Here is a 27,686-nt window from a genome sequence, read left to right as displayed (position 1 = left end):
TTACTAATGCTGATTAAGAATTTATATGAATTATATAGCTAAAATTGTTCATTAAATGCATTAGAAACTTCTTACTTAAATTTTAAGTAATATAATATATATAATAATCTATATAAATATTTCTTTTAACCCAGATTTTTATATACTTTAAACTTATTTCCACACCACCTTCTAGTGAGGTAAAGTTCAAGGCGCGTTTTTTTTTACGTGGTATCCCCCGTAGGCCTAATCCACGGTGGCACTACTTATGAGGAATGAATGAGCTTACAGTGCCTTCTTACCGCTAGAAATAAAAAATATAAATAATTATTAAAATAAGTCCAGCAGTGGGATAACAATATATATATATATATATAATCCTTACTCTTCCGTGTCCGAAGTTAAATCTATGTAAGCCAACGGAACCCGCGAGTCCGAAACAAGTTCCACATCAGAGGAATCATCAGAATCACTTGAATCGCTGTCGTCTTTGGGCGCTGAAGCTTTAATTCATTTATATATTATTATATAATATAATATTTATATATATTTATATATGTATATACCATTTTTTATATATGCTACACTGAAGAAATTATGGTCTAAAATCATCATCATAAAAACATATCAACTAAATGTAAATGCAGGAATTTATATCTGAATTCCTAAATTTTGAGTGAAAGAAGTCCTAAAACAAAAAAAAAATTAATGGTCTTGTTTCCATTTTGTCATAAGTATGTATTTGCTAACTTATGGTTTATTTTATTAGTGTCTATGGGAGAATAAGTAAAATGTTCCCAAATATCGAATATATGTCGGAGCGGGCAGGATCGGACGACTATATCATATAGCTGCCATAGGAATGATTGGAAAATATATCAAAAAAAATGTCCACATTTTCAGTTTTCAACAGAATTTGATTAAATTTGAGATTTAGCCTTTTTATATTATTCTACAATTTTGTGTAAAATTGTATTACTATCGGACTAGTATATCATATTGGTGCCATACAAACGATCGTTAGATATAGAGGAAAAATGCAAATCTGTGAATGTTAAACTGTAAATAGGTAAATGAAATGAAAGCAGGTATTATTGTTTTTTAACATAATTATATATAATTTATATTGTATGGATTCCTAGTCATCGAAGTTCTATCTGCAAGGGTATATAAGCTTCGGCGTGCCGAAGGTAGCTTCCTTTCTTTTTAGTAATTGTCTTACCGTGCATTGGTTCGCGGGCCGGCTTGGGCTCTGAGGCTTTCTTTGGCTCTGCGTCTTTCTTTGGCTCTGGAGCTTTATTTGGCTCTGGAGCTGGCTTTGTCTCTGCGGCTTTCTTTGGTTCTGCGGCTTGCTTTGTCTCTGGGGCCGGCTTAGAAAACGGAATCAGTTTAGGGATCTTCACTGAAGAGGATTTCGGGGAGGGCTCATGCTCATCGCTGGAGTCGGACTCCAGAACGGATTCGATCTCCATCTTGGCCTCCTCTATGGGAGAATAAGTAAAATGTTATCAAATATCGAATGGAAACATCGTTATAGAAGAAGAAAGTCAATGGAAAATTGTGAAAATGATATTTTTAAATCTGAGTTATTTAGAGAACTTTGTATGAGACGAATAATATGGGAAATTCTGAAGATATAATTAAGCTAAACGTTTTAATTAAATGTATCCTGTGCTGAAACAATTACATCTTCAAAGGCCGAGTAGCATGAAAGGAACTTAAAAGACTCACTTAAATTAGTTTTTGTTTAAACTATTCCGTTTCTTTTAAGATAAAGAAAATCTTTGTACATACAAAATTTTAATCTAAAGCTTAGAAATGCTGCGTTTAAATTAGTTTCATTTTCTGACATTTTTTATATTGTTAATTTTTGCACATACTGTGCTGTGAGACACTGAATTTATGAATATATCAATAGTTTTTAGTAATTGTCTTACCGTGCATTGGTTCGCGGTCCGGCTTTGGCTCTGGAGCTGGCTTTATCTCTACGGCTTTCTTTGCCTCTGAGGCTGGCTCTGGAGCAGGCTTTGTCTCTGCGGCTTTCTTTGCCTCTGAGGCTGGCTCTGGAGCAGGCTTTGTCTCTGCGGCTTTCTTTGCCTCTGGGGCTGGCTCTGACCCTGGGGCTGGCTCTGTCTCTGCGGCCCGCTTAGACAACCGAGTCAGCATCGGCCATTTTCTCGATTTTGGCTCCGGCTTCGGGACTCTCATTGAAAAGGATTTCGGGGGGGGCTCATCCTCATCGCTGGAGTCGAACTCAAGATCGGATTCGATCTCCATATTGGGCTCAAGGTCCGGTAACGTCTTGGGCTCCTGTTTCGGAATGCGCAAACTTCCGCCTCTATGCTTAAAAATCTAGAAAACAAAAGAAATATATATAAATATAAATATTTCAAATTATTTCATATGTTATATTTCAAAATTTAGTATATATCGTTTTTATATTTTACGATCTTTTATTCCGTTATTCAATGGTTTGTAACTTGACTGCTGTACTAAATGCCTGTTTGCCAACTGAACGAAAGGTACTAAACAACTAAATGGTTTTGGTATTGGCTGACTTAACGAACAGTTGAAAATGGTGAGTGCCTTTGCTCGGGCATATAGTTTTATTTATTCTTTTTAATTTGCTTTAAAATATGCTTTTAAATATGAAAAGGAGGAAAGCTTGCAAATATTAAACTTAAACCGGTTTCTACACACATTTGTTCCCCCTCCTTTTCTCGCCTGGTGTTTTTGTTATTGTTTTTAGAGTTTGTTAGTTGGTGCGCGCCGCTCAAAGAAGTTGGTTGTTGATTTACAACCTTAACACTCAACAAATCAGCGAATCAGCCTTCAATATTTAGAATTCTTCTTCTGTTTTTTTCTTCATTTTTTTCTGTTGTGAAAACTAAATTTCAAACAATAACAAGTGTTTAAAAAAAACAAACAAAAAATAAAACAAAGACCGAACGAATCTGCTAAGATTTTCCAAAATATAAACATAAAAAAAAAAAGATATATCTTCAGGTGAGTTAACGGCAAATTAAACACAACTCTTTGATTTTGAGCTTTTGTTGGTAAAAATAACGGTATTTAAATGTTATTTATTCATGTTGAAGAGCACACGTGAGGCAGCTTTCTTTCTTTGAGTGTAGCTCCTAGAGTGCCTGCTGTGTGTGTGTGTCTGTGTGTGGGTCACCCTTGAGATGAAAGTGCAGCTGTGGGGTCAGTGGGCCGCATGGAAGGTCAACATGTGCACGGGGCAAATTATGGGAAGCAACAGGTGAATAAATTAGGCCAAATAAGCTTACAAAAAAAGTGTAGTAAAAAACATAATTAGAACATAGAAAATAGGGAAAATTAAAAAGGTGAAAATTTGTAAAACTTTTAAGAATTATAGGAAAAATTAAAAAGGTACAAATTTGTAAAAACTTTCAAGAATTATAAAGATTTTTTAAATATTTTGTTTTATGTAATTTTTATATATTTAATAAAATAACTTTTTTGACATGTAAGATTTAATATTATTTAATATGCTAAAGGCATATGCGCCAGTCAAAATTATTAACAATATATAAATCACTGAAAATAGCTTAATATTAACATGATTTAATTTTCTTAATCTTCATTTTCTTAATCTTCTTTATAAATTCAACTGAAAACCTTAGCAACTGCTAGGACAATTTTTTTTTATATCTATTATATTATATATATATATTTATATTATATTATATTATTATACATTTTATATATATTAAATATATTATATATATATTATATAATTATTATATTTTTAAGTACCAATACCTTAAGGTTACTAAGAACTTTGGTAAGCAGTCAAAATTGCATTGCATAAACTTGGCCATAATTAGGAAGAGAATCGAATGGGTGAGAATCGCATAGAAAGGCTTACTGAGAATCGCTTAGAAAGGCTGATTATGCTGGGCTTGGCCTGAATTTGGGACTAACTGTTTGCGGAACATCTCCCCATGAAGATGAAGAAACGAAATGGGCAAAATGATGAACGGAAGATGTTGGGAAAGAGACTCATCATCATCGTCATCTTCGTCTTCATCAAGCGAACATTAGGCTTGGTCTATTAAACGTGTGTGCTCGCTCACTGGCCAAGAACATGTGATGTGAGCTGGGGGTAATTAAAGAGACAACATCTGCAGAATGCTGCCGCAGATCTTTTATTTATGACTTGACCATTCACCCAGGCTTTGGCTCTGGCTCAGACTAAGGCTGGGATTTAGCCACAGCTGCAGTGCAGAGGCCTGGCCAAAAGTGATATTGCAGTGGCTTCTGATGCTGCTGCTGCTGCTGCTGCTGCTGCTGCTTCTGCTGATGGCCAAGAAATTCATAAACAACAGCTTAAATCAAGTTTGCCAACGGCAGCAGAAGGAGATTCCCGTAGTAGTCGGAGCATCCACAGTTGATGTAGGCACAATCAAGATGTTGGCTAGGAAAATTCTTGGTTGCGTTGCGGCTTTGCCATCGTCTTTGACTTCGAGTTGAAGTTGAAGTTGGGCTCTGAACCACCACAGCTTGGCTGTTTTTTACAGGTAGTAATAGGGGTAATATGTTTAGGCCTGAAACTTATTTCTTATATATTAAAAATATTATATAAATATTTGTACATGTATATTTGTTAAGATTTACTATTAATTATCCAGTAATTTCTAGTAATAATGATTAAAGTTCCCTCTAGGGTATCAATATTCGTTGCAAAACTTTTGGCAACTGCCATTTCTTGTTTTGTTTTCGTTTTCGTTATTTATTTTTATCTGCATTTTTCTTTTGGCCGCAACGAAACGAGTTTTCCAACATTTTAAGTTTAAAGTTTTTCCAACTCTCTGGCTGCTCCCTCCACCATTTCGGAATTCATCTTTGCGCTTCGCTGCAAATTGCAGTGTATATACATATATATAAATATAACATGTATATGGTAGCGATTTTTGTGGCAGTGTTTCCCCCCCCCCCCTGCATATGCATTTCCATTATTATTATTATGACATTTTTCATAGGTGGAGAGGATGTCAGGTAAATCATTCGGCCAACTGACTCTGGTCTCCGATCTCTTAAGTCGTGCAGATGCAAATGCAAAATTACTGGAAAACTGCTCTCTAGCTGAGTTAGAGGGAAAACTCAAAGTCAAATTCAAAGTTAAATTCAAATTCAAATCGAATTATCCACTCAACAGCACTCATGAGACTTTGATAAACGATTGACTTGACTTTCAAAAGGGCAGATTTATGACCTGAATTGCCTCCTCAGGCAGCTTTAGCTCTTCCACTTAATGCAATTATACAATTATTTGAACCTTTGGAAAACGGTGATCATTTAACCATGAATATTGTCTGGAATTTCGTCTATTTTGTAAAGATTTTTAAATAAATATTTAGGTTTGTGCAACAATTCATAATTCACAACAATTCACGAATAGTAATAAATGATAACTTAATAGTTTAACTAGTTTTTCTATAAATATGAATAAAACTCCTTGGTTTTATTTACCTATGGGTTTTCTTTGTCTATAACTTGTTCCTAAAATCCATTGTTTTTCTTAGGCATTTACATAGTTATTTATCAGCTTTAACATTGAAATATGATCAACAAAAATTCAATGGAATGGCTTTATTACTATATTTTCTGGTATATCTTTAAACATCGTTTTTTTTCTGTCAACCAGGTTCATTGTTATTTATTTATCTTTTCTTTAGTTTGTTTTCATTTTTAGGTTTGAATTATTGTTATTTAAAAATTAGCCTTGCCCACATTGCTCACTATAGCTTATAATAGTTTTAATAAATATACAAAGCTTTAACTAAATTAAATTTGAATTAAAAATTAAATACATTTCAAGGCTTAAAATAAAACTCATATTTGGGATAACAAATTCCACAGAAATATTATTTATGTCATAATAAAGATCTTGCATAATTTTAAATATTATAAGTTGAAAATCCGAAAAGATCGTTTTTAATATTATGTTATAATATTATTAGCGAATGAGTTATATGAGACACTAAATTATTATGCATATTGAAATATATTAAAAAAAATATTTAAATATAATTTGTCATAAATATGAATACTGTATAATTATATTTATATATTTTTTATTAATAAATACTATTTCTAAGCCCCACTGCTCTTAGCCATTATTTGCCTTTGAGCTGATTTTGCTGATTTCATACGCGCCTTTATTAAATCACCTGTTATTTATTATTTTATTTTCTTCTGTTTTTTTTTTTTTGTTTTAACATAATTTTTCTTCCGGACTCTGTTGTGCGTGAGCGTAGGTTTTAAAGTTATTTTTTTCGATGGCTGTCTTGTCTTGTCTTTGGCGAGATTCTTTTCACTTTTTCCCCTTCGAGAGTGTGAAGTTACAACAATGGCACCACCTGCAGCACACAGGTAACACACAGGTGTGAGTGACAGCTCCCATGGAGCAAAAGAAGCTGAAGCTGAAGCTGGTACAGGTGTACATGTAGATGTAGAGGGGGAGGTGGAAAGGTGGAAAGGTGGAAAGGTGTGGATCCGACAGAGGCAAATGCATTGTTCGATTTAACTTTCACTGATTGCCCGTTGACAATGCTGATGGCAAGGTGTAGGTCGCTGTATACACCTGAATGTGAGCATATATCTCAACAGATACTCTCTACACACACACATATAGATACATATATCTCGAATCCAAATATATATATATATATATCTTTTGGCATACAAATGATTAGCAAGTACTGCAAAAATTCCATTTACTTTCTATATGGAAATCTACTTTGTGTGCACACACTTGGAACAATTTCTTTTTGCCTCTTTAAATATGATAGAAATTAAAATCAAAATCTTGAGAGCTTAGAAAGTTTACACCCAGATAGTGGAAGATATATACATATATTCTGTCGGGGCGACAACTAATTTGTGAAATTATTTTTTATAGCGTGCGGAAGTTTTTTTTTTTGGCGGCCTCAATTTCAGCTTGTTTCTTCTTGTTGTTTAGATAATTAAATGATTGTATTTTATCTTCTTTTTGTTGTTGTTATTATTGTTGTTGGGTTTTTTGTTTTTAGTTTTTTTTCTTTTAATTTTGATGGACGGATTAAAAGCGTAGGGCCAAGGCAGTGAGTGAATGGAAACGAGATAAACAGCGGGAATGGGGCTTTATAGGTTTTTTGTTTTTATATGGATACATTGAAAAATATACATGAATGTATATATTTGCATTTCAAATGCAAATATATATTGGGAGAAAATGAAAAGATATTTAAAATCGACAGAAACCAATAAAAAGGCATTAACTTTGGTAAGGAAAGGTAGGTTAAGGAAATTGGTTATAAATTAGCCTAAAAGGCATTTTTTTCAATTAAAAAAGCTCTTCTGTTAAGTTTCAATTTTCAATTAAATTATTTAAAAACTTCAAGAAATTGTCTTGAAAATTAAAAAAAGAATGTATTTCCCCAATATTTTTATACCCTTGCAGGGTATTATAATTTCAGTCAGAAGTTTGCAACGCAGTGAAGGAGGCACCTCCGACTATATAAAGTATATATATTCTTGATCAGGATCAACAGCCGAGTCGATCTAACCATGTCCGTCTGTCCGTCTGTCCGTTTCTACGCAAACTAGTCTCTCAGTTTTGAAGCTATCTATATACTCTCACTTGTATATATGTCGGAACGGGCCGGATCGGACGACTATATCATATAGCTGTCATAGGAATGATCGGAAAAGTTTTACAAAAAAAATTATAAAATTTTTAGTTTTCAACAGAATTTGATCAAATTTGAGATATAGCCATTTCATATTATTCTACAATTTTGTGTAAAATTTTATGAAAATCGGACTAATATATCATATAGCTCCCATAGGAACGATCGAGAAATTAATTCAATTAAAAAGTATAACATTTTCAGTTTTCAACAGATTTTCATCAAATTTGAGATATAGCCGTTTCATATTATTCTACAATTTTGTGTAAAATTTTATGAAAATCGGACTAATATATCATATAGCTACCATAGGAACGATCGAGAAATTTGAGAGGAATGAGAATGGCGGTGGCTGTTGTCGGAAGACTGACAATCGCGGTGGCGATAACATTTTTAGTTTTCAACAGAATTTAATCAAATTTGAGATATAGCCATTTCATATTATTCTAAAATTTTGTGTAAAATTTTATGAAAATTGGACGACTATATCATATAGCTCCCATAGGAACGATCGAGAAATTAAAACAATTAAATTTATAACTTTTTTAGTTTTCAGCTGATTTTCATCAAATTTGAGGTATAGCCATTTTATATAAGTCTTAAATTTTGTGGCAAATTTCATAAAAATCGGACGACTATATCATATAGGTTCCATACAAACGATCGTTTGATGTAGAGGAAAAATGCAAATCTGTGAATGTAAAACTGCAAATATAATATGTATAGGTGAATGAAATGAAAGCAGGTATTACTTCATTGTTTTTTAACACAAATATATATAATTTATATTGTATGGATTCCTATTTATAGAAGTTCTATCTGCAAGGGTATATAAACTTCGGCGTGCCGAAGTTAGCTTCCTTTCTTGTTTAGTTTAATTTAAAAAAAATCGAAATATACATATACTGGTTTTTTTCAAATGTAACTTCTATTTTTGTCGCGTGCGAACGCAGTACATTTTAGTGAATATCTTGAAAACAAACAAGGGTTCAAAATCGACCTTTGCACCAATTATAGTGCTAACCAAGAGCTATACGTTTCAATTTTTATAAAATTAAAATAAAGTCTTGGCACATGTGTTTTTTTAGTTTGAATGTGTACGAATGTCGCATTCGACACCAGAGAATTGCCCATATGTACATATATCACTTGTGGAATTCAATTGCTTTTGGATTAATAAGAAATCCTTCAAGATATTCATATAGGGGACTTTAAATTGATAATTTTATATAGTCTTTTTTTTGACAAATTAATTTCTAAAGAACTATAACAAAAACAACACCTCATTTCCATTTTTAAACTGAAATTCTGAGAAAAACTTTATCTTACCTGTCCACTTATTGCGCTTCTTTTGACCGTAGCAGCAGACAGTGAAGATCGCTTAAATTGAGCACGGACAGTAGCAGGAGATAAACGTCGCAATGGTAGGGACGAAGCTTCGGTCTTCACAATTGGTACCTATTTTGAATTTAAAAAAAAAGGTATTGGGAAAAATGAAGAAAACTAAAATTCATGGGAAACTTTTATAATAATAAATCGCTTAACTAAAATAACACTTTCGATGTAATTGTAATTAAAATGTCAACTCACCTTGGTTTTGCCTACACTCTTGGAGGATGTAGGACCTTGAGCATCTGCCCGAGTTTCAACCTTTACAACAGGAGCACTTGCAACAGCAGCCAGTGCAGCACGTGCAGCAAGTGCATTAGCAACGCGAGCTGACTTTCTAGTGGGCGTTAATGGTGCCGATTCAGACTTCTTGAGACGACGATCCATATCGAGAGGTGCTGATGGTTCGACCTTGGGTTAAACTTAAAAAAAATGCATTTCTCAATATTTTATTAATAATTAATTAAGATTTTTTAATGGTGAATCGGAATATATTCCTTTTAACTTATTATTTACTTCATTCGGTGCTTCCCTAAATCTTTTATAATTTCTAATTTTTGTTTTCTTAAGTAGTAAACTGTTTATGCATATAAAATAATTTAAAACTAGATGTGGGAGTCCTCAGAAAGCTTCTAAAAACATATATATATAGCTAGAGAGAGAGAGAGATATGGGGAACCAAAAGCAAATGCAAACAAGAAAGGAAGCTAACTTCGACACGCCGAAGTTTATATACCCTTGCAGATAGAACTTCTATGAATAGGAATCCATACAATATAAATTATATATATTTGTGTTAAAAAACAATGAAGTAATACCTGCTTTCATTTCATTCACCTATACATATTATATTTGCAGTTTTACATTCACAGATTTTCATTTTTCCTCTACATCAAACGATCGTTTGTATGGCACCTATATGATATAGTCGTCCGATTTTTACGGAATTTGCCACAAAATTTAAGACTTATATAAAATGGCTATACCTCAAATTTGATGAAAATCAGCTGAAAACTAAAAAAGTTATAAATTTAATTGTATTAATTTCTCGATCGTTCCTATGGGAGCTATATGATATAGTAGTCCGATTTTCATAAAATTTTGCACAAAATTTTAGAATAATATGAAATGGCTATATTTCAAATTTGATTAAATTCTGTTGAAAACTAAAAATGTTATCGCCACCGCGATTGTCAGTCTTCCGACAACAGACACCGCCATTCTCATTCCTCTCAAATTTCTCGATCGTTCCTATGGGAGCTATATGATATATTAGTCCGATTTTCATAAAATTTTACACAAAATTGTAGAATTATATGAAACGGCGATATCTCAAATTTGATGAAAATCTGTTGAAAACTGAAAATGTTATACTTATTAATTGAATTAATTTCTCGATCGTTCCTATGGGAGCTATATGATATAGTCGTCCGATTTTCATAAAATTTTACACAAAATTGTAGAATAATATGAAATGGCTATATCTCAAATTTGATCAAATTCTGTTGAAAACTAAAAATTTTATAATTTTTTTTGTAAAACTTTTCCGATCATTCCTATGACAGCTATATGATATAGTCGTCCGATCCGGCCCGTTCCGACATATATACGAGTAAGAGTATATAGAAGACTAACTGCAAAGTTTCATTCAGATAGCTTCAAAACTGAGAGACTAGTTTGCGTAGAAACGGACAGACGGACAGACGGACAGACGGACAGACGGACATGGCTAGATCGACTCGGCTGTTGATCCTGATCAAGAATATATATACTTTATATAGTCGGAGGTGCCTCCTTCACTGCGTTGCAAACTTCTGACTGAAATTATAATACCCTGCAAGGGTATAACAAGCTCTCAAAAATATGGTTGCATGTAAATTAATTATACATTAAGGTTGGATTTGATTAATAACCGTAACAAAAAATAGAATTCGAGAACAACAACAATGCCTTATTTTCATTTTTTAAATTAAATTACAAGAAGAAGAAGTTTCACTTTTGTTTTTTATAAAAAGCTATTGTTTCGTCTCACTTCCACTCGTTGCTGTAAATGTGAAGGTACCACTGGATTTTCAAATCGTACGATTCCGAAAATTTCAAGTACATATGTTGTTTCACTCACTCTTATAGGGCAAAACTCCTCTCGCTCGCACACAAGCTGATGAGTCAATTTTCGTTGTGCAATAATGTCAATGCATTTTTTTACAAATACAAATTTACCAATTAACCAAAAGTATATCCTTGCAATACAATTGTAATTAAAAGCGAAAACAACTCACGGGAATTTCACTAGACGCAGTCTTTATATACGAGGAAGCAGCGGGCGCGGATGAAAATCCTCGAATATCAAGGGAGGATGAAAATTCTTGATATTCAGGTGACGCAGGCGTAGATAAACGTTCAACGCTTGTCGTGGACGATGATGAGGATTCGATCTTTAGCTTAGCGATCTCCGATTAATGTTTTTAGCAGAAATAAGTTGAAAATTCTTGTACACAATTAATCAGCAAAAAAAAACACTGAAACGAAGAGCCACAGAATGAAAGCACAAGTGAAAATTTTCGTATCGTTCCTAGTGACGTTAATCGAATCCCTTACCTTGATTCGATATTCCGGCAACTTTTTAGGATGACCTTATTTTTTAGAGTAATCACTACACAAAATACGTTTAGTTATAAATACAATGATGTATTACAATTATTTATAATTTAAGCAAATCACTTGCGATTAGATTGGCTAAATTCACCTCACTCCCCTTCCCTTAATCGATGAAAATATGTTTAGCATTTTCGTATGTTGTTGCCTTTTGCAAAATAATACCCCATGTTGCACATTAAGCTGCCTGCAGCTGACAACATATGCAAATTCATCACATAAACGATCAGCACCTGTTTTGTTCAACAGGTGTACAACATTATCAGACACAAATCACGGTTTTTTTTCTGCAACTATTCAAACATGGAGGAGTAGCCAAGTGGAGTTATGTAAAGAAAAAAGATACAAAATAACAGAAACAATTTAGTAAATAAACGTAATGTATTTTTTTTAATAATATATACATATATGTGACTATTTTAAATCCTTAATTCTATTTAAAACTTCAGATAGGAACAATTTATATTTAAAAAAAGTCCTAATAGGAATTTATTACTGATCCATGACATCATATTGTATTATAATTATATTATCTACTTTTTATTTTTATTTCTTTTGCTAATATTTTACACCATGCTTTATGATGTGTCCTAGGACTCACTAGGACTCTGCTTCTAGGGCTACCCCCACTTAATATATCACTTAAAGGGGTTTGCAAATAGTTATTATCTTTTTTGTCTTTCATCTAGTATTCCTTGTTATAAGTTTTATAATTATTAATTTTATTAAATATGTTTTTTTTTATTTAAAGACTAGAACAAGCTCATGGTATTCCCGTATAAATATAAACTTCCTTCATTTAAATTTTCTTCATTTGGAAAAACCCTTGGAGCTTGACCCCCTACCCCGCCATAATTAGACTTTTGAATACATTTTTTTGCTTGGGGGTTTTAAGGGCTTTCCGTGTCTGTTTCAGTTTCAGTTTCAGTTTAAGTTTCTGTTTCTGTTTGCTTTCATAACGAATCTAATTTATTGAAGGTGAACGGAAATGTGCGCTAATTTCTCAATGATTAATTATGTCTGCCAGTGCGCCGCCGCGGCGCTGTGCAGGCCAAAATGTGATTTACTTTAATTAATTAAATGCCGAACAGCATTGAGCGTGAGTCGCCGCGATTTCAAGTTTCTTGACCTTCACGGCGCGAGTTTCTTCGCCAAAACTTGCCCCCCTTCCCTCGAACATTACACATAGCAGTCGCAGTGACAGTGGCAACGGCAGCCAATTCATAACTCACGACTTTCGCGACAATTTTCACCTATAACTCATCCAAATGATAACGAAAAAGAAAACCCCCCAACCAGTCTTGTGGGGTGATCGCCGCCTGTACAGGCAGAGGAGGCATTGACAGCTTTTAACCAAAACAAGACACGGGAAGATGGCCCGATTTGGTGGGAAGTCTGCTAGGAATATGCGTATATATACATATATGATTTGTTAACATAAACAGCTCCCAGAAAAAGACATGAAATATTACATGAATATAATCTTTATTGCAAATATTTTTATAAGAACGTCGCATTAATACGCATTAAAAACTTTATTTACTGGAAAACATAGCAACCATAGGATTTTACCCAAGTGCGAGCGAGACAACTAATGCATTACAGTGTGACCATAGTTGCATTACAACAAACATCTAACGAAAACATTGCATTCAGTTGTTATTTCGAGGCTCTACACATATTTTATTTACAATGTTAATGTACAGTTAAAAAGCTTTAATATTATATCAGTACTAAAGTAATTATACAAAGTTATTTCATTTTCTTTTGTAAATTGTATATGTGTTTTGATAATTTTATCCAAAAAGTCGCCACCCATGGCGTTGAACTCCTTGCCACTAACAACAACAGCAACCAGTCGGCCCCTTTTCACTTTTATTTATGTTTCGCACCGACAATCGATTGTTAATTTGCATTTAATTTATTTTGGAGGCCCCGGGAAGGAGCAAAAACCAAAAGGTATTGGCCATAAAAATGCTCGCAGGCAGGAGGACAGGTAACGTGCTCAGGTGCCTCTCATAAATTGTCCATTGCTACCGTTGCCGCTGGCCAAGCCAGTGTCTCGCCGCCACCGACTCTCTCTCACTCTTTCTGTCCTCCGCCTGTTTTCTCGCAGTGTGCTTTAAGTCCTATTTTCTTCTCTTTCTGCACTGCAAAAACAGTATTTCCGAACTTGAGCTTTGGAAAATATAAAATGGACATTAGCTAGAGCTTTTTTTATATTCCAGAAAGAATGCAAGCTTGATTGCTCTGTGTGGTATTAATTAGCAATGCAATTACGGTCACACCGATTTAAAAGTAGAAATTTGCACATGTGATTTAAGAATCTGTTCTCAAGTGAAATATGTGTTTTTATAGAATTTAGCGATCATGGATTTCGTTCAGTGTTTGCAAAGTCGTTGGCGTTGCTTTAAGCCGCACCAAATCGATTTGAGCTGCGATTTTTTTCAACATTTCTGGCTAGTTGGGTCGGTGTCTTGCTCTCTCGTTAAGAGAAAGGCGATGCTGATCGGACAGACTGAGCAACAACAACAAGTGCAACACTACCGCACCAACTGTACCAGCACCAACTCCAGCAGATCAACACCAACAACTAAACACACACACACGTGAGTAATTCACTTTCTAATGATGAACGCTCAAAACCAATAAGAAAAACAGCAAAAAGAGGGGGCAAAAAATCCCGAAAAAAATATAATATATGGGCAGGCCACAAAAATCTGTTTTTCATTTGCAATAATTTTTGGTTTTCGGTGCCAACGGCGTCTTCCAAAAAACAAGTAACATGAACAACAACAATAACAACAAATATAAAAAAATAAACCGCACAACAAATGCGTCCTGTCATAAGCCTGTTTAATTTATTTGCCAATTTGAAATTCAGAAATTGAATATTATGAGCAATTGTGCAATTAATTATATATATTTATGTGCCATATTAAAATAAATGATTTTTTATAAGTTTTAAAGGAAAAACATTGCCTCGAAAGGGGAAATGAAAGTGATAAAGAGGGGATAAGGTTGGGGATACGGATTGAACATTGAACTCGTTTGGTTTTGGTTTTTTTTTTTGTTTTTTTTTTTTATTTATGCAATCGGTTTATATAAAAGGAAAATGTAGAGGAGATGGAGAGCAAGATAACGAGAAGATTTTATATGGAGATATGGGAGTGAATGAGTGTTGCTCTTATAATTGGAATTTATTCATATTTTAAATTTAATTATACCCTTGCAGGGTATTATCAGTTTAGTCAGAGGCATGTAATGCTGTGAAGGAGTCATTTCCGACCCCACAAATCATATATATTCTTGATCAGCATCAAAAGACGAGTCGATCTAGCCATCTCCAGCAGATAATTTTTTTCAAATTTTTTTTTCAAAATTTTATTATTAAAAATGGAAGAAGAATAATCATAGAAATTTTAATTTTTATAGATATTTATTTGAGTATGCAGATTAATTAACCGTATAAAAACTAACACAGATCAGCTTTATGCTATGGGCTATTTATGAGTTTTTTAATTTTTGATTTATCGAAAAATTGTCATACATACATAAAAAATTATGTATAAATATATTGAATTATTTGATTTTTTTTCTATTCTTGTTTATATTTATTATTATTATTAAAAGCTGAAACTTAAGCTCTTATTTGGCACAGCCATTATATTATTTTATAAAATATTTTATATTTTAGTTTGTAGTTTTGTTAAAATTCCGTAATCCAACTGCAGCCCACCCATATCGTAACCGATTTTTAGCCATTTATTTCGATCACCCCTCGAGCTTATTTTTGGTGGCATTAAACGATCCAAAAGGTACACGTTTTTCTGTTAATTTTCGAAGTTTCAAACTCGTTTCGCTTGGCAAAATGAAAATGAAAACGAAACTCTGCGAAAATCCCATCATAAGACAGACCGTCCTGTCCTGTTCGTCGGGGGTCAACTGGTTCGCCCTAGCTGCCGAGCGACTGACCGCCAAACTGGGTACTATATCATAAAAAAAAGTACAGAAAAAAAAGACAATGCGAAATAATAATTGTAATAACGATACAAGTCCAGTAACGAGACAGAGATTAATGTCGCATGACAATCATGACGGAAATCTGAACCCAAAACTGGACGCCGACGGGGCGCTTTTTGTTTATTTTTCGGGAAAGTGAAAAGTCGTTGTTGTCGCCGGCGAATCGCAAAAATTGACAACACTTTCAATTGTCGCCAACAACAACATTGAAATCTCAGCTATTTAATGAAAACAAAAGTGAAACACACCCAAAAAAAAGGCACACCGAAAACGTAAATAAAAATAAAAGAAAGACAGACACTGACGCCTTCGTTAGGTTTTTGTTATTATTATTATTTTTTTTGGGACTGAGAAACTGAAACTGAAAGTGGCCGGCATTAAAGCTTAATTAAGGCACAAGGTTCACAGCATTAACTGGACTTGCCAGTGTTTTATTTTGAAGATTTTGAACAAACACTGAAGTGGACATTAAGTGTAGCACGAATATACGAGAAACGGAAAGGTTTGGGCCCACGCTGATCAGCGATGTTTTCATTTGCATTTAAACTGAATTTGTTCTTGAATGTATTTTAATTTGAATTAAAGCTAACATACTTGATTGAATTACATTTGATTTCATTTAATTTCAAAAACTTATTTGGAAATTTCTTTATATTTCTTTAATATATATTCCATTCGAATTTAGCCCGCAATAATTTTTATATAAATATATATTTTTTTTTTTTGAATATAATCTAATATACTTCCTTAAGAAGTTGTATGTGTCCCAACAGATTTTTTTCAATACTTATTATAGGGTTTTGAAACAGTTATAAATAGATGAATCTCGTTATTAACATAGTCTCCTTTAAACTTTAACTGCATTCTTTTCTTTTCCTTACCCCAAAGACACACTTTACTTTGTATAATTTTCCACTGCCTTTCCCTCACTGAAGGCATTACTTTCGGTCATATCTCAGTTTCTCCATGCACATGCATACATATATGGTTATTTGCAGCCAAACAATCATAATTTTCCCACAATAGTTTACCGACTAAGCTTGCTCCACTTCCAGATGCCAGAATAAATCCCACAATCCAAATGCAACTGGGGTGGTGGCCATTCTGTAAGTAGTGCAAGCTCCATCAGTCAGAAGTATCATTAATTCAACAAAAAAAGAAATGAAAAAGAAAACCCGACAACGACCTTGTATCAGTGTATACCATTAATTTGTAGAGAAGAATTAGTACTAATTACAGATATTATTCCACATTTAATAACTGATGTGCGACTATGACAATTTTCCATAGATACAGTTAATTTAAAATATATGGAAAAATACCATCTGTTTGCAGAGTATGACTCAGATATGCAAGACATTTTGTAGATTAACCAGAATTGGGCCCAGAAGTATAATCGAGGTGGAGGCATAGGATAATGGCACCACTTCCCATAATCCCCTCAAGCCATTTCCCAAATATTTTGGTATGTACGGTGATGAGTATATCAGGAAGGCGGACAGCAGCATCACCATGCAAACGCTGATATATCTCCGCTGGATCGTCGTATTATCATCCCAATTGTGTTCGGTGATATAGACAAAGAGGCCGCCCACGACGAGGAGCAGGAGCATGAAGCAGCAGCTCAGCGAGGTGAATAGGGGTATTTCCGGTAGGACATTCTCATTAGCCATCTCCTGGATATAGGTCTCCATTTTGCTCAGCTTTACGCGTTTTTTGTTATGTTTTTTTAATTTACCAAAAATCAATAAATCAATTTACTCTATTCAAAATTATTCTATTCAAAACTAACGCTTGGCTCGATCGATTTGTACTACAACTACTACTACAATTATTCTGGCCTGGCCTGAACACAAAATTTAATTTTGACATATTGTCAATGGCCTGCTCTTTGCCATTCGAATGGTTTATCAATGACCCACTGACGGAATTGGTTTTGTTTTGTATTATTTTATTTTTTCCTTGGGTTTTAAAACTTGATTTTGCATTCGGCATGCTCCATATAAAAGCCACCTCAAAGCCATTAATAATTGTCATGTTTTTTTTCGCATTTTTTGGCAGCGTTTTCCATGCCACAATTTCCTACTTCCGCCATTCGGAATCTATGGAAAATTTGTTCAAAATAAAAATCTAAAAGCAAATATATAAAAGCCAAGAGCGTTATGATTCATGTAGTTGAGATATTTAATAAACGTGATTAGTGTATTTCTGTGTTTTTCTTTTTTTATTTGTATATTTTTTTGTTGTTCATTATGTATTTTTCATAACAAGTGCCGACTAATTGTGAGTGGCTAACAAATAGACACAAGGCACACAACAAATAGGAAATTGATATCGAAAGCAAACAAAAAGTAACTTCAGTTTATTGAGCAATTTTTTGTGCATTTTTTCCGGTATTTATTTTGTTATAAATTAATGGAAATAAGTTGGTTAATAATATATATATATATTCTTATGTAATTTAAATATATTTAAAATTTAAATTAATCATAGAAATCTTTAATGAAGGAAAGAAGTTCTTAAGTTTATAAATTTTTTTAAGGGGTTGATAGATTTTCTTGCATTTACACATTGCCTTAGCCCTGCAAAAATTCCCAGAAAAACATCAGAAAAAAATTAAACATAATACGTTTTTGGATAACGACAAAATAAACTTGAAAACATTAAAATCATTTCCCATCTCGAATGCATTTTCAAGGCGAAACCTTTCAATGCCTTCCGAAGGGTGCACAGTCGAACACCGTCGAATATTATTATTATTATTATTATTATTTTTGTCTTGTTTTTGTTTATGTTTCTTTTTGTCACGAAGGTCGAACTCGTTGAGATTTAAGTACAATCATCTCTGAAGGAAAGGCAGATCTACGAAAATGTAATGTTAAAAAGAAAAAGACAAATGGAAACAAGCTCGATAAATAAGTGGAATAAGTGGCGAAATACGAAAGACCCTAGACAGTGAAGCCTCTCCAAAATGCGATGACAGGTACAAATGTCTAGACATTACAACGGATAATCACTGATCACTTTATGTATTTTCTTGTATTTATATACATGAAAGATGCCTTTTCCCACATCAGCTCTTGACAAATTACCCAACGCACCAGGCAATTAAGCATTTCAGCAAGAGGATTTATCTTGAAGTAATGAGAAATATTGCCAAATCCCCCAAGACTTTGCTGTTTTTATTTATTTACTTTCAAAATTGCATTTTAACCAGTTGTTGCAAAAGTGAAATATGATTAAAGATGGCAAAGGTTAAAACTACAAATAATTAAGCATATAAGTGGGCAGCTTATTTGTATTTCATTAAAGTTACATCTTTTATTTAAAGAGTATCGAGAGAGAGAGCAAAGCTTCCTCTTAAATTTGTTATAATTATTTTCAATTTAATGGAATGCTGGTCATTAAGAATTTCACTTTCCCATGAGATTTATTGGGAGATTCAATAGACCCCCTAAAATTAATTGGAAATTTTCGTGAGTGAATAGGAAAAATACCTGATTTTAGGGTGCCGATTATTTCTCAATTATTGACCACACGAATCAAAATGCTGCTGCTGCTGATGGGTTTTGTGGGCTGATAATCACGGATCATCGTGTATTATCAGGAAGCGAAAAGCAAAAGTGTGACATAATAATAGTCAAAGCGTTGATCGGACACGCACTGGGGGGAAAACTCCAAGGCGGCAATCGAAGCAAATGTGTCTGCGGTTGAATGCAGCGACTAATGCCAGACAATTATGGCATTACACACGGCGGTGGGAGAGGGTATCTGTTGGACATGGATACCTGCCACTCGGCTATCGATTACCAGCACTTCCCCCTTTTTTTGTTGTTTTTTTACTGCCCTTCCAGAGGTTGTTTCGCTGATCGAAATAAGGAAGCATTTCTGGGAACCATAAAAATGTTTGCCAACCTGTCCCTGAGCTGACGTGTTTCCTTTTTTATTTGCATATCAAGTCAGGAGTTTGGAAAATCACCAAAAAGTGTTTGCCAACATTTGCCAGTTTGTCAAGAAACATGGGTTTCTATTGACATTATATATGTATATCGAAAGAAAAAGTACGATTTTATATATGGATAAATAAATACAAGTACTAAAAATATTTCTTGCTTGACTTTATTAAAATTTAAAGTCTCGTATGATATATTGATAATAATATTGGCCTGAAGATCAATTTATTGTAGTTTAGCATTCAACGTTTTGCATTTTCCTCTATTTTTAACGATCGTTTGTATGACAGCTAAATGATATAGTAGTCCATTTTTTATAAAATTTTTATCAAAATTCTATAATAATATAAAATAAATATATCTTAAATTTGATGAAAATCTGTTGAAAGCTGGAAAAGTTATTCTTATTTTTTATAAAAATTTTCCGATCGTTCCTATGGCAGCAATATATATGTATATATATAGTCCTCCGATTCGCCATGCTCCGACTTATATAATAGTAAATATATATAGAAGAATACCTCCATAGTTTTATTCAAATTCATTAAATTTGTTCCAAAACAAATCTCGCACATCTGTACTTATGATTCCCAGCGTGTTCTAACATCCCCGGAACGAAGTGACTGCTGCCGGCCAAGTCTCCTAAATGTGTTGTGTTACAAAAGTTGCAAGTCATTGTTTATTAGTGATAAAAGGTAGTACCTGATCATACATACTTACTTGTTATAGATACTTACTGATCATAGTTACTTGTCATAGATATTTACTTGTCATAGATATTTACTTGTCATACTGCTCCTAAAAACTTACTGATCATAGTTAGTTACTGGTCATAGCTAATTACTGGTCAGAGTTAATTACTGATCATAGTTCTATAAATCGTCCGATTGTTTCTATGTCAGCTATATATATGTATATATAGTCCACCGATCCACCATGCTCCGACTTATGTACTAGTAAAATTATATAGACGAACAACTCCATAGTTTCATTAAAGTAGCTTGCTCTTAAATTTGTTCCAAAACAAATCTCGCACATCTGTACTTATGATTCCCAACGTGTTCTAACATCCCCGGAACGAAGTGACTGCTGCCGGCCACGTCTCCGAAATGTGTTGTGTTACAAAAGTTGCAAGTCATTGTTTATTAGTGATAAAAGGTTCAGTTACTACCTTCTGCTACCTACTGGTCATAGATACTTACTGGTCATAGATAGTTACTGTTCCGAGTAACTCAGTGTTTAGTGATACTTACTGATCATAGTTATTAAATGGTCATTGATCATAGTTAATTATAATTATATAAATATTAATTAAAAGAGAGTATACTTATCGTCGACTTGCAGTAGTCTCGCATTTTTGCCATAATTTTTTCGTCTTCATAAAGTGCATAGCTACATTGGCGTATGATATGATATGATATGCAACGGAGCGCGGCGGCAAAACCTTAATTGCAATCCCAACAATCGGAGTAGGCAGCCGCGGCGAAGTCAGGCAAGTCAAGCAAATCCAAACCGAACCGATCCCAGGTCCCCAGTCATCACTTGACTACACACTCGAGTCGCCGAGTCTCTGAGTCGCTGAGTCTTTGAGTCCATGGATCCACTCAGTCAGTCAGTCAGTCAATCGACTTGCCGGGTTCGGGTTCCAAGCAAGCTCATGGCTATCGCATGGCTCCATTCAGGCGTTTCCCATTTGGGCGTGCAACCCTCAGTGGTGGCAGTGGCAGAAATGCCAAAGAAAAAATGTATATATAGATATATACATATAAAACGGAGGCAGCAGCAAAAAAAATAAAGGTGTCGAGACCCATTGTCTTTTGTGGGTCTTCGATTATAATGACGGTGATGCAACCTGTCTTCTCTCCTCACCCCCCCTCCGATTGTTTTTCCAGAGCCACGTAATCGTCCAACGACTTTTTGCTTAATTTGTATCTACCGCGGATCGCTTCCTTTTGATTTTCTACCAACTTTATGCTTAGCAATAAAAAGTGGACAAACAGATAGACGGACGGACACGGAGCTTGTGGACTAACGAACCTCGTCGTCGTCGCATGTGCTGGCCAAATCAATTTGCTTACAAATAGTCAGACGTTGTAAATAAAACTGAAAATAAAAATAAGAAATAGAAAAACAAACTAACCAAATGAGATCGCCAAATGCGAAGCCAAATGAAAGTCCAGCCAAAATGGAGGGGACTTGCAGTTTTGCATCCGCAAAAGGTCGCCCATTTGGTGGTGTTTTTCGATTTCTGGTACTCCACTTTAACTGCACTGATTGTAATCACGACGCAACTTGTTTATTGTTTAAGTAAACGGAAAAGGAGCGGAGCTTTTAATATGCAAACTTTTCATAGCATTTAAAGCAAAAAAAATTACAAGTTACATCAACTTTAGTGATTTTGTTTTAATTTAAAAGGAAACCTAGGTTATAATTAGACAATAATGATTTCGAAAATCAACCATAACTAAGCCAAAAATGCATTAATTTTTAATCGGAAACCAGTTTTATGCTAGTTTTTAATAGGTTAATAAATCTGCATACTTAATTTAAAATGTAAAAATAAATAATTTTTCTTATTGATTTTCAAGAATTTTAATGATGTAACCCCTTATAAAATTTTGAAAAAAATTCAAACAAATTTTTTTCCTGCCGGAGATGTCTAGATCGACTCGGCTTTCGATGCTGATCAAGAATATATATGATTTATAGGGTCGGAAATGACTCCTTCACGGCGATAGAAGCTTCTGACTGAAATTATAGTGCCCTGTAAGGGTATAATAAGATGTACATGTAATGATTTTACTGGACTAACTCCAGACTTTCTTGAAATTGATTTAAAAACGACAGAGAACAATTTAAAGTCAACATATTTTGTTTATAAATTTTAAAGCATTCTAGATCTGTCTGCCTGTATATATTTTTGCTAATTTTGTGGCAATTCCAACTTAACCAAGATTTCTATATATGATAATTTAATCGACAAATCAAATTTTTAAAAAGTCATAACTATGCCAAAAATTCATTAATTTCAATTCGGGAAGCTGTCCTATGTTTGTATTTATTAGGTTAATAAATCTGGGCACTCAATTTAATATTTAAAAAAATTTTAAAATTTGCCAAAATTTTTTGACAATTTTAACGATAAAACCCCTTAAAAAGTGTTGAAAAAATTGATCACATATATTTTCCTTCCAAACATGGCTATATCGATTCGGTTTTTGATGCTGAACAAGAATATATATGATTTATAGGGTCGGAAATGACTCCTTCGCGGCGATAGAAGCTTCTGACTGAAATTATAGTAGCCTGTAAGGGTATAATTAGATGTACATATAACGATTTTACTGGACTAACTCCAGGCTATCTTGAAATTAATTTCAAGTCAACATATTTTGTTTATATATTCCAAAACATTCTAGATCTGTCTGCCTGCATATGTTTTTGCTAATTTTGTGGCAATTCCAACTTATACAAGAGTTAGGTATTTCATTCTTTATAGTTATTTTTATTGATATGGTAAATCAATGGGGGTTCCACTCATTTATAAGAGACATATAATAAAAGTGAAAAGTATACTAAATATCTTGTACACTTTTTACTTTTTTTATATGTCTTTTATTCATGAATTTTTAGAGCTTTATATTTCCCCTGCATTTCTGAATGTTACAACTTTGACTAATTTATTTACAAGCACAACACTCGCCCAACCAATTTAGTGTCTGCAGTCGAGCGACTACCATTGGCTACCCTTGACAAATTTCTGTTTAAATTAAAATTAGCACTTGCCTTTTAATTAGTGCAAAAATGTGCCTAATAAAAATATACAACAAACTAGTCGAACCACAACCATGAAATCAACAATTCAAAGAAAGCGTGACTTGGTCAAATACTGAATATTGAATACTGAATGCTGGATGCTGATGGTAAAAGATTTCACTTCCCTGCCTGTCCCTCCCCCACTCGAATATGTCGTAATCGAATGTCATAATCGAATAATTTTTCTATGAACAAATTTCTGTTTGTTTCGTTGATGAATAAAAATCAGGAGGGGGACCAAGAAAAAAATACAACTAAAACTGAACTGACACAGTTATCGAGGTGTTTTTTTTTTTGTTTAATTCGATGGGGGCGTGGCTCAGGGCATAGAAATCAGTTGTTGGTATTTTTTGGTTTTCGGTTGTGTTGATTTTTTGCTGGTTTTTAGGTCTGGTTTGGTTTTGTTTTTGGGATTTTATGTTTTTTACCCACGCCACCGAGCTAAACAAAAGACTTAGGAAACGAACTTGCCCCCAAGACAAGTGATGTAAAGAGAGAAGCAAAAAAAAACTACAAACACTAAAAATGTGGCACAGCCGCAGCAGCAACAACAACAAGAACAACAACTGAGCGAATTAGTTGCTCGCATTGTTGTCGTTGTCGTTGTTGTTGGTGTTGTTGTTGTTGTTGGTGTTGTTACAGAACAAACCGCTCATTAGGCCCATTAAACTGCAACTGTGAATTTTGTGTGTGTGCGAGTGAGTGTGTGTATATCTCTTAGTTAGTCGCTGCTGACGGAGATGTAATTACCTGAGAAGGGGCAACTTTAATGTTAACACAAATTCCCAAACACATGCGAGGGGGGATTCTATAGTTTAGGTAACTATATCGGTGGTTTTTGTAAACTTTAGTGTTTTTACTCAAATAATGCTTACATTCTTACTCTATACAGCTGAATATTATCTAAAAATTATTTTACAAATATAGAATTCTTTAAAATCATAAACTAACATTCTACATACATTTTTAAAGACTACAAAATGTGTATTTTATCAAATAGCATAGGTAAACTTTGCCATCTTAAAATCCAATTATTAAAATGAATATAAGAACAAAAAAAGCGCTGCCATCTTAAAATAAATATGTTCATATATATAAATATATATTTACGTGCTTTCAAGCTTTATCCAAAACCATTAATATTAATTAAAAGAATTCAGCAACTATAATATAATTAACTTCATATTAACTTGACATGAAAAGAAAACATAAACATAATAATCTACGATAAACTTCCTGTTTTGGTTAATTTGAAATAATTACAATGGCATCACAATTTCTGCCAATCGTAAATTATATAGATTCTATAGAATTAACTATGTACCAGAATATTTTCTTTAAATATATAGAATGAACTTGCTTATTTTCATTTAATTTTGTATTACATTTTTCCTAAAAGAAGATAGTTTCAACATTAAACTAGGCTTTCCCTTTAACCTGCATTTAACCAATTCCTAAACCCTCCTTCGCTCTTATAACTCGATCGACCATATGGGGTTAGGCTCCAGTGTGAGAGACTGTGTCAACGGTGGCCGGAAAATGGAAACGGATTATAGATGCCTTCGGCGGGGTGGCTGCCTCTGTGGATTGTGGGTGTGTTTCCATGGCGGGAAATGGGCAGGCAGGCAGACAGGCAGGCTGAGTGCAGTGCTCATCTTCCCGCATCGTCCCACGGAGCCGAGAACCACGACAATAATGCTGATGCTGATGATGCTGTGGGGCACCGCTTCCAGGAGGGGACCGGGCACTGGTACTACTGGTGGGCATTGTCTGGGACATGACATGAGAATTAGGCACCCAGGCGCACTCGAGTCGGAAGAGCAAAGTCTGCCTGCCAGGCTGTGCCAAATATAAGGAAAGACAAAGTCTCTGAAAAGGCACTAAGAAAAATCTTTAAAATTTAATCATAAAAAATATTTAAACAAGAAAGGAAACTTATTTCGAGAAGCTAAAGTTATTATAACCTTGCAGTTTGCAATTAAATTATGGGATCGAATCGGAAATCTATCATAACTAAAAACATTTTAGGAATTTATGTTTTTCTAGGACAATTTTTTCAACAAATGAAAGTTTAAAATACTCATAACTGAGCTAAAAATGTATTAATTTTAATTCGGAAAACTGCCTTATGTTAGTATTTATCAGGTTAATAAATCTGCATACTCAATATAAAATCTAAAAAAATTTTAATTTTTATCAATTTTTAAAAATTTTAACCCCTTATAAAATTTTCAAAAAATTACAAAAAAAAAATGTTTCCTCAAAACATAGCTAGGTCGATTCTCCTGTTGTTGCTGATCAAGAATATATATGATTTATAGGGTCGGAAATGATTCCTTCACAGCTTTACAAGCTGCTGACTAAAAATAAAATACCATTGAAAGGTCTAAAAATGGGAAATAATAGTTAACAAATATATACAAATTTATCATTTAATATTTAACAAATTAAATAAAGCAAATTTTGATAGGTTCTTAGAGAGCTTTTTAAATTCCAATCATTTTCTATAATATAAAACCGAGTCTGAGAATTAATTTTTACAAAGCAAACCTCTAACTTCAAATGAAATAAAATTATTTAAATTAAACTTAAATAAAAGACCCACAATTTTTGTAACAGTGTGCTCTATGGCTTGCCATTTGCTACTCGCGAGCCTCAAAATGTGTATTGGGGTAACGTTCATCACGTTTGTCGATGCAATTTCACAGATAACTGTTTTTCCATGTTTACCACCGCTGTGTGGATGAGGTTAGGGGTTTTTGTAGGGGGGAAGCTGCCTGCGATTGCATAATCCACCAGCCACCAGCTTGGAAAACAATGCAAGCTCTTTTAAAATGCCGCAATTATCCCCAGCAAAACCAGAAAGAAAAACCTCAACACAAGAAAAATGCCAAAAACTAACAGAAAGATTTTTGTTTTTATTTTTCTACATTTTGTGTTTTTTTTTTTTTGTTTTGTTTTAGTTTTTGTTTTGTGGGTCACAGCAGCCAAGACGTCTGCGGTTTTGTAGAATTTAATTATTTCTCACTTGTCACTTGATTTTTAGGTATATTTAGTTAGTTGTTACCTCTTTCTTAAATATATTTATGCTACATTTTTAACACAACAATACTATATAAATACTTATTTAATATTTTAAATATTTTCTAGAGAACTCTTAACTGCCAAAAAACGCTGTATTAATTTATTATTTGTATTGTAAATTTTAAACAAATTTGTTTTAAAAACACAATTTCAGCTTAAGCAAATAGTTACCATATAATACATATTATTATATTTATAAATACTCCCTTATTATAGGGTATTTGGGTTGCCTCTATTTTAGCCTGAATTTTTTCTAAACTTTTATGTCGTTGCCATTTAGCTGTGGCATTTCAATTGCAATTTGATTTTTTATTTGTTTTGCCTGTCATTTTGGTTTTTATTTTCAAGTTTTCTTACGTTTTTTCTTACTTTTTTTACGTTAACATTTTTTTTCTTCTTACTTTGCCATTTGTGGGCTTGTTATGACATTTTTTGGAGTGCCATTTGAGTGATTGTCTGGCATTTGTGGCTGTCCTCAGCTTTGTTCGTTTGTTTATTAACAAATTACAATTTTTATTGCAGATACCATCGGTGGGTGGCTGTGGCAACATTTGAATATTTCAAATATCAAAGTCTGAGTTATTTACTTCTACATGCTGGTAAGTCTTCAATATACTATATAGATATATATATATATAACATAAGTTATGCAACATTTTCATTTCCCCCATAACTCTGGGGGGTTCAAGTCAACAAAACGTAAATAGTTTAAATGTCACGACGGAACAAGAGAAACTACAAATATTTATATGCATTTTGCATAAATTGTGCCATTGTCATGTTTGAATATTTTCTTTTTTCTTCATTTGACTTGACTTTCCCACCAAATGCACATTTGACAAATGCAATATAGTGTGTTTTTTTCTTTCTTTCGTTTTGAGCCAAACAAAAGGCCGTATTCGAAATCACGTACAAATATTTTTGGACTTTAATTTGCCGCCAGTAGAAAGCTTAATGTTAATGAACCAGAAAGCCGCAACAAAAACTGTCGTCCGTCCACTAAGTGAATATTAAAAAAATATACAGTATGTCAAGAAACTGTTTACACACTGAAGATTTAAAATATTTTTTGACGTTGCATGCAAATATA

The 27,686-nt window shown here is 33.5% G+C and overlaps 2 protein-coding genes and 1 pseudogene across 2 annotated transcripts in view; 1 reads left to right on the top strand and 2 right to left on the bottom strand.

Annotated features, from left to right (window-relative positions):
* Positions 1-264: 264 nt before the first annotated feature.
* Positions 265-2,325, bottom strand: LOC110182020 (uncharacterized). The gene is made up of 4 exons (XM_020949951.2): positions 1,917-2,325; positions 1,202-1,462; positions 365-482; positions 265-283 (listed from the first exon to the last, which is right to left on the bottom strand). The coding sequence occupies exons 1-4, from the start codon at positions 2,254-2,256 to the stop codon at positions 265-267; spliced, it is 738 nt and encodes a 245-aa protein (XP_020805610.2). The 5' UTR covers positions 2,257-2,325.
* An 11,614-nt stretch (positions 2,326-13,939) lies between these two features.
* The window catches only part of LOC110181672 (uncharacterized), a 45,121-nt gene continuing 31,374 nt past the window's right edge, over positions 13,940-27,686 (top strand). The window contains exons 1-2 of the mRNA XM_086836368.1: positions 13,940-14,329; positions 27,119-27,195. The gene's annotated coding sequence lies outside the window, so the exon portion shown is untranslated. The remainder of the gene's footprint in view (positions 14,330-27,118; positions 27,196-27,686) is intronic.
* LOC110182019 (CAAX prenyl protease 2 pseudogene) lies at positions 17,087-17,437 on the bottom strand (annotated as a pseudogene).

The sequence above is a fragment of the Drosophila serrata genome, unplaced genomic scaffold (genome assembly GCF_035046125.1).
Source record: "Drosophila serrata isolate PLE 108 unplaced genomic scaffold, ASM3504612v1 contig_276, whole genome shotgun sequence".
Taxonomy (NCBI): Eukaryota; Metazoa; Arthropoda; class Insecta; order Diptera; family Drosophilidae; genus Drosophila; species Drosophila serrata.
This window is presented reverse-complemented; position numbering and strand designations above follow the sequence as displayed.

Excerpts from the sequence above, each read along its gene's own strand:
- LOC110182020 (XM_020949951.2), bottom strand. The coding sequence starts at position 2,256 with ATGGAGATCGAATCCGATCTTGAGTTCGACTCCAGCGATGAGGATGAG. Across the intron at positions 1,463-1,916 it reads GGACCGCGAACCAATGCACG|AGGAGGCCAAGATGGAGATC; the intron begins GTAAGACAATTA and ends ATTCTCCCATAG. Across the intron at positions 483-1,201 it reads GGCCCGCGAACCAATGCACG|CTTCAGCGCCCAAAGACGAC; the intron begins GTAAGACAATTA and ends AATGAATTAAAG.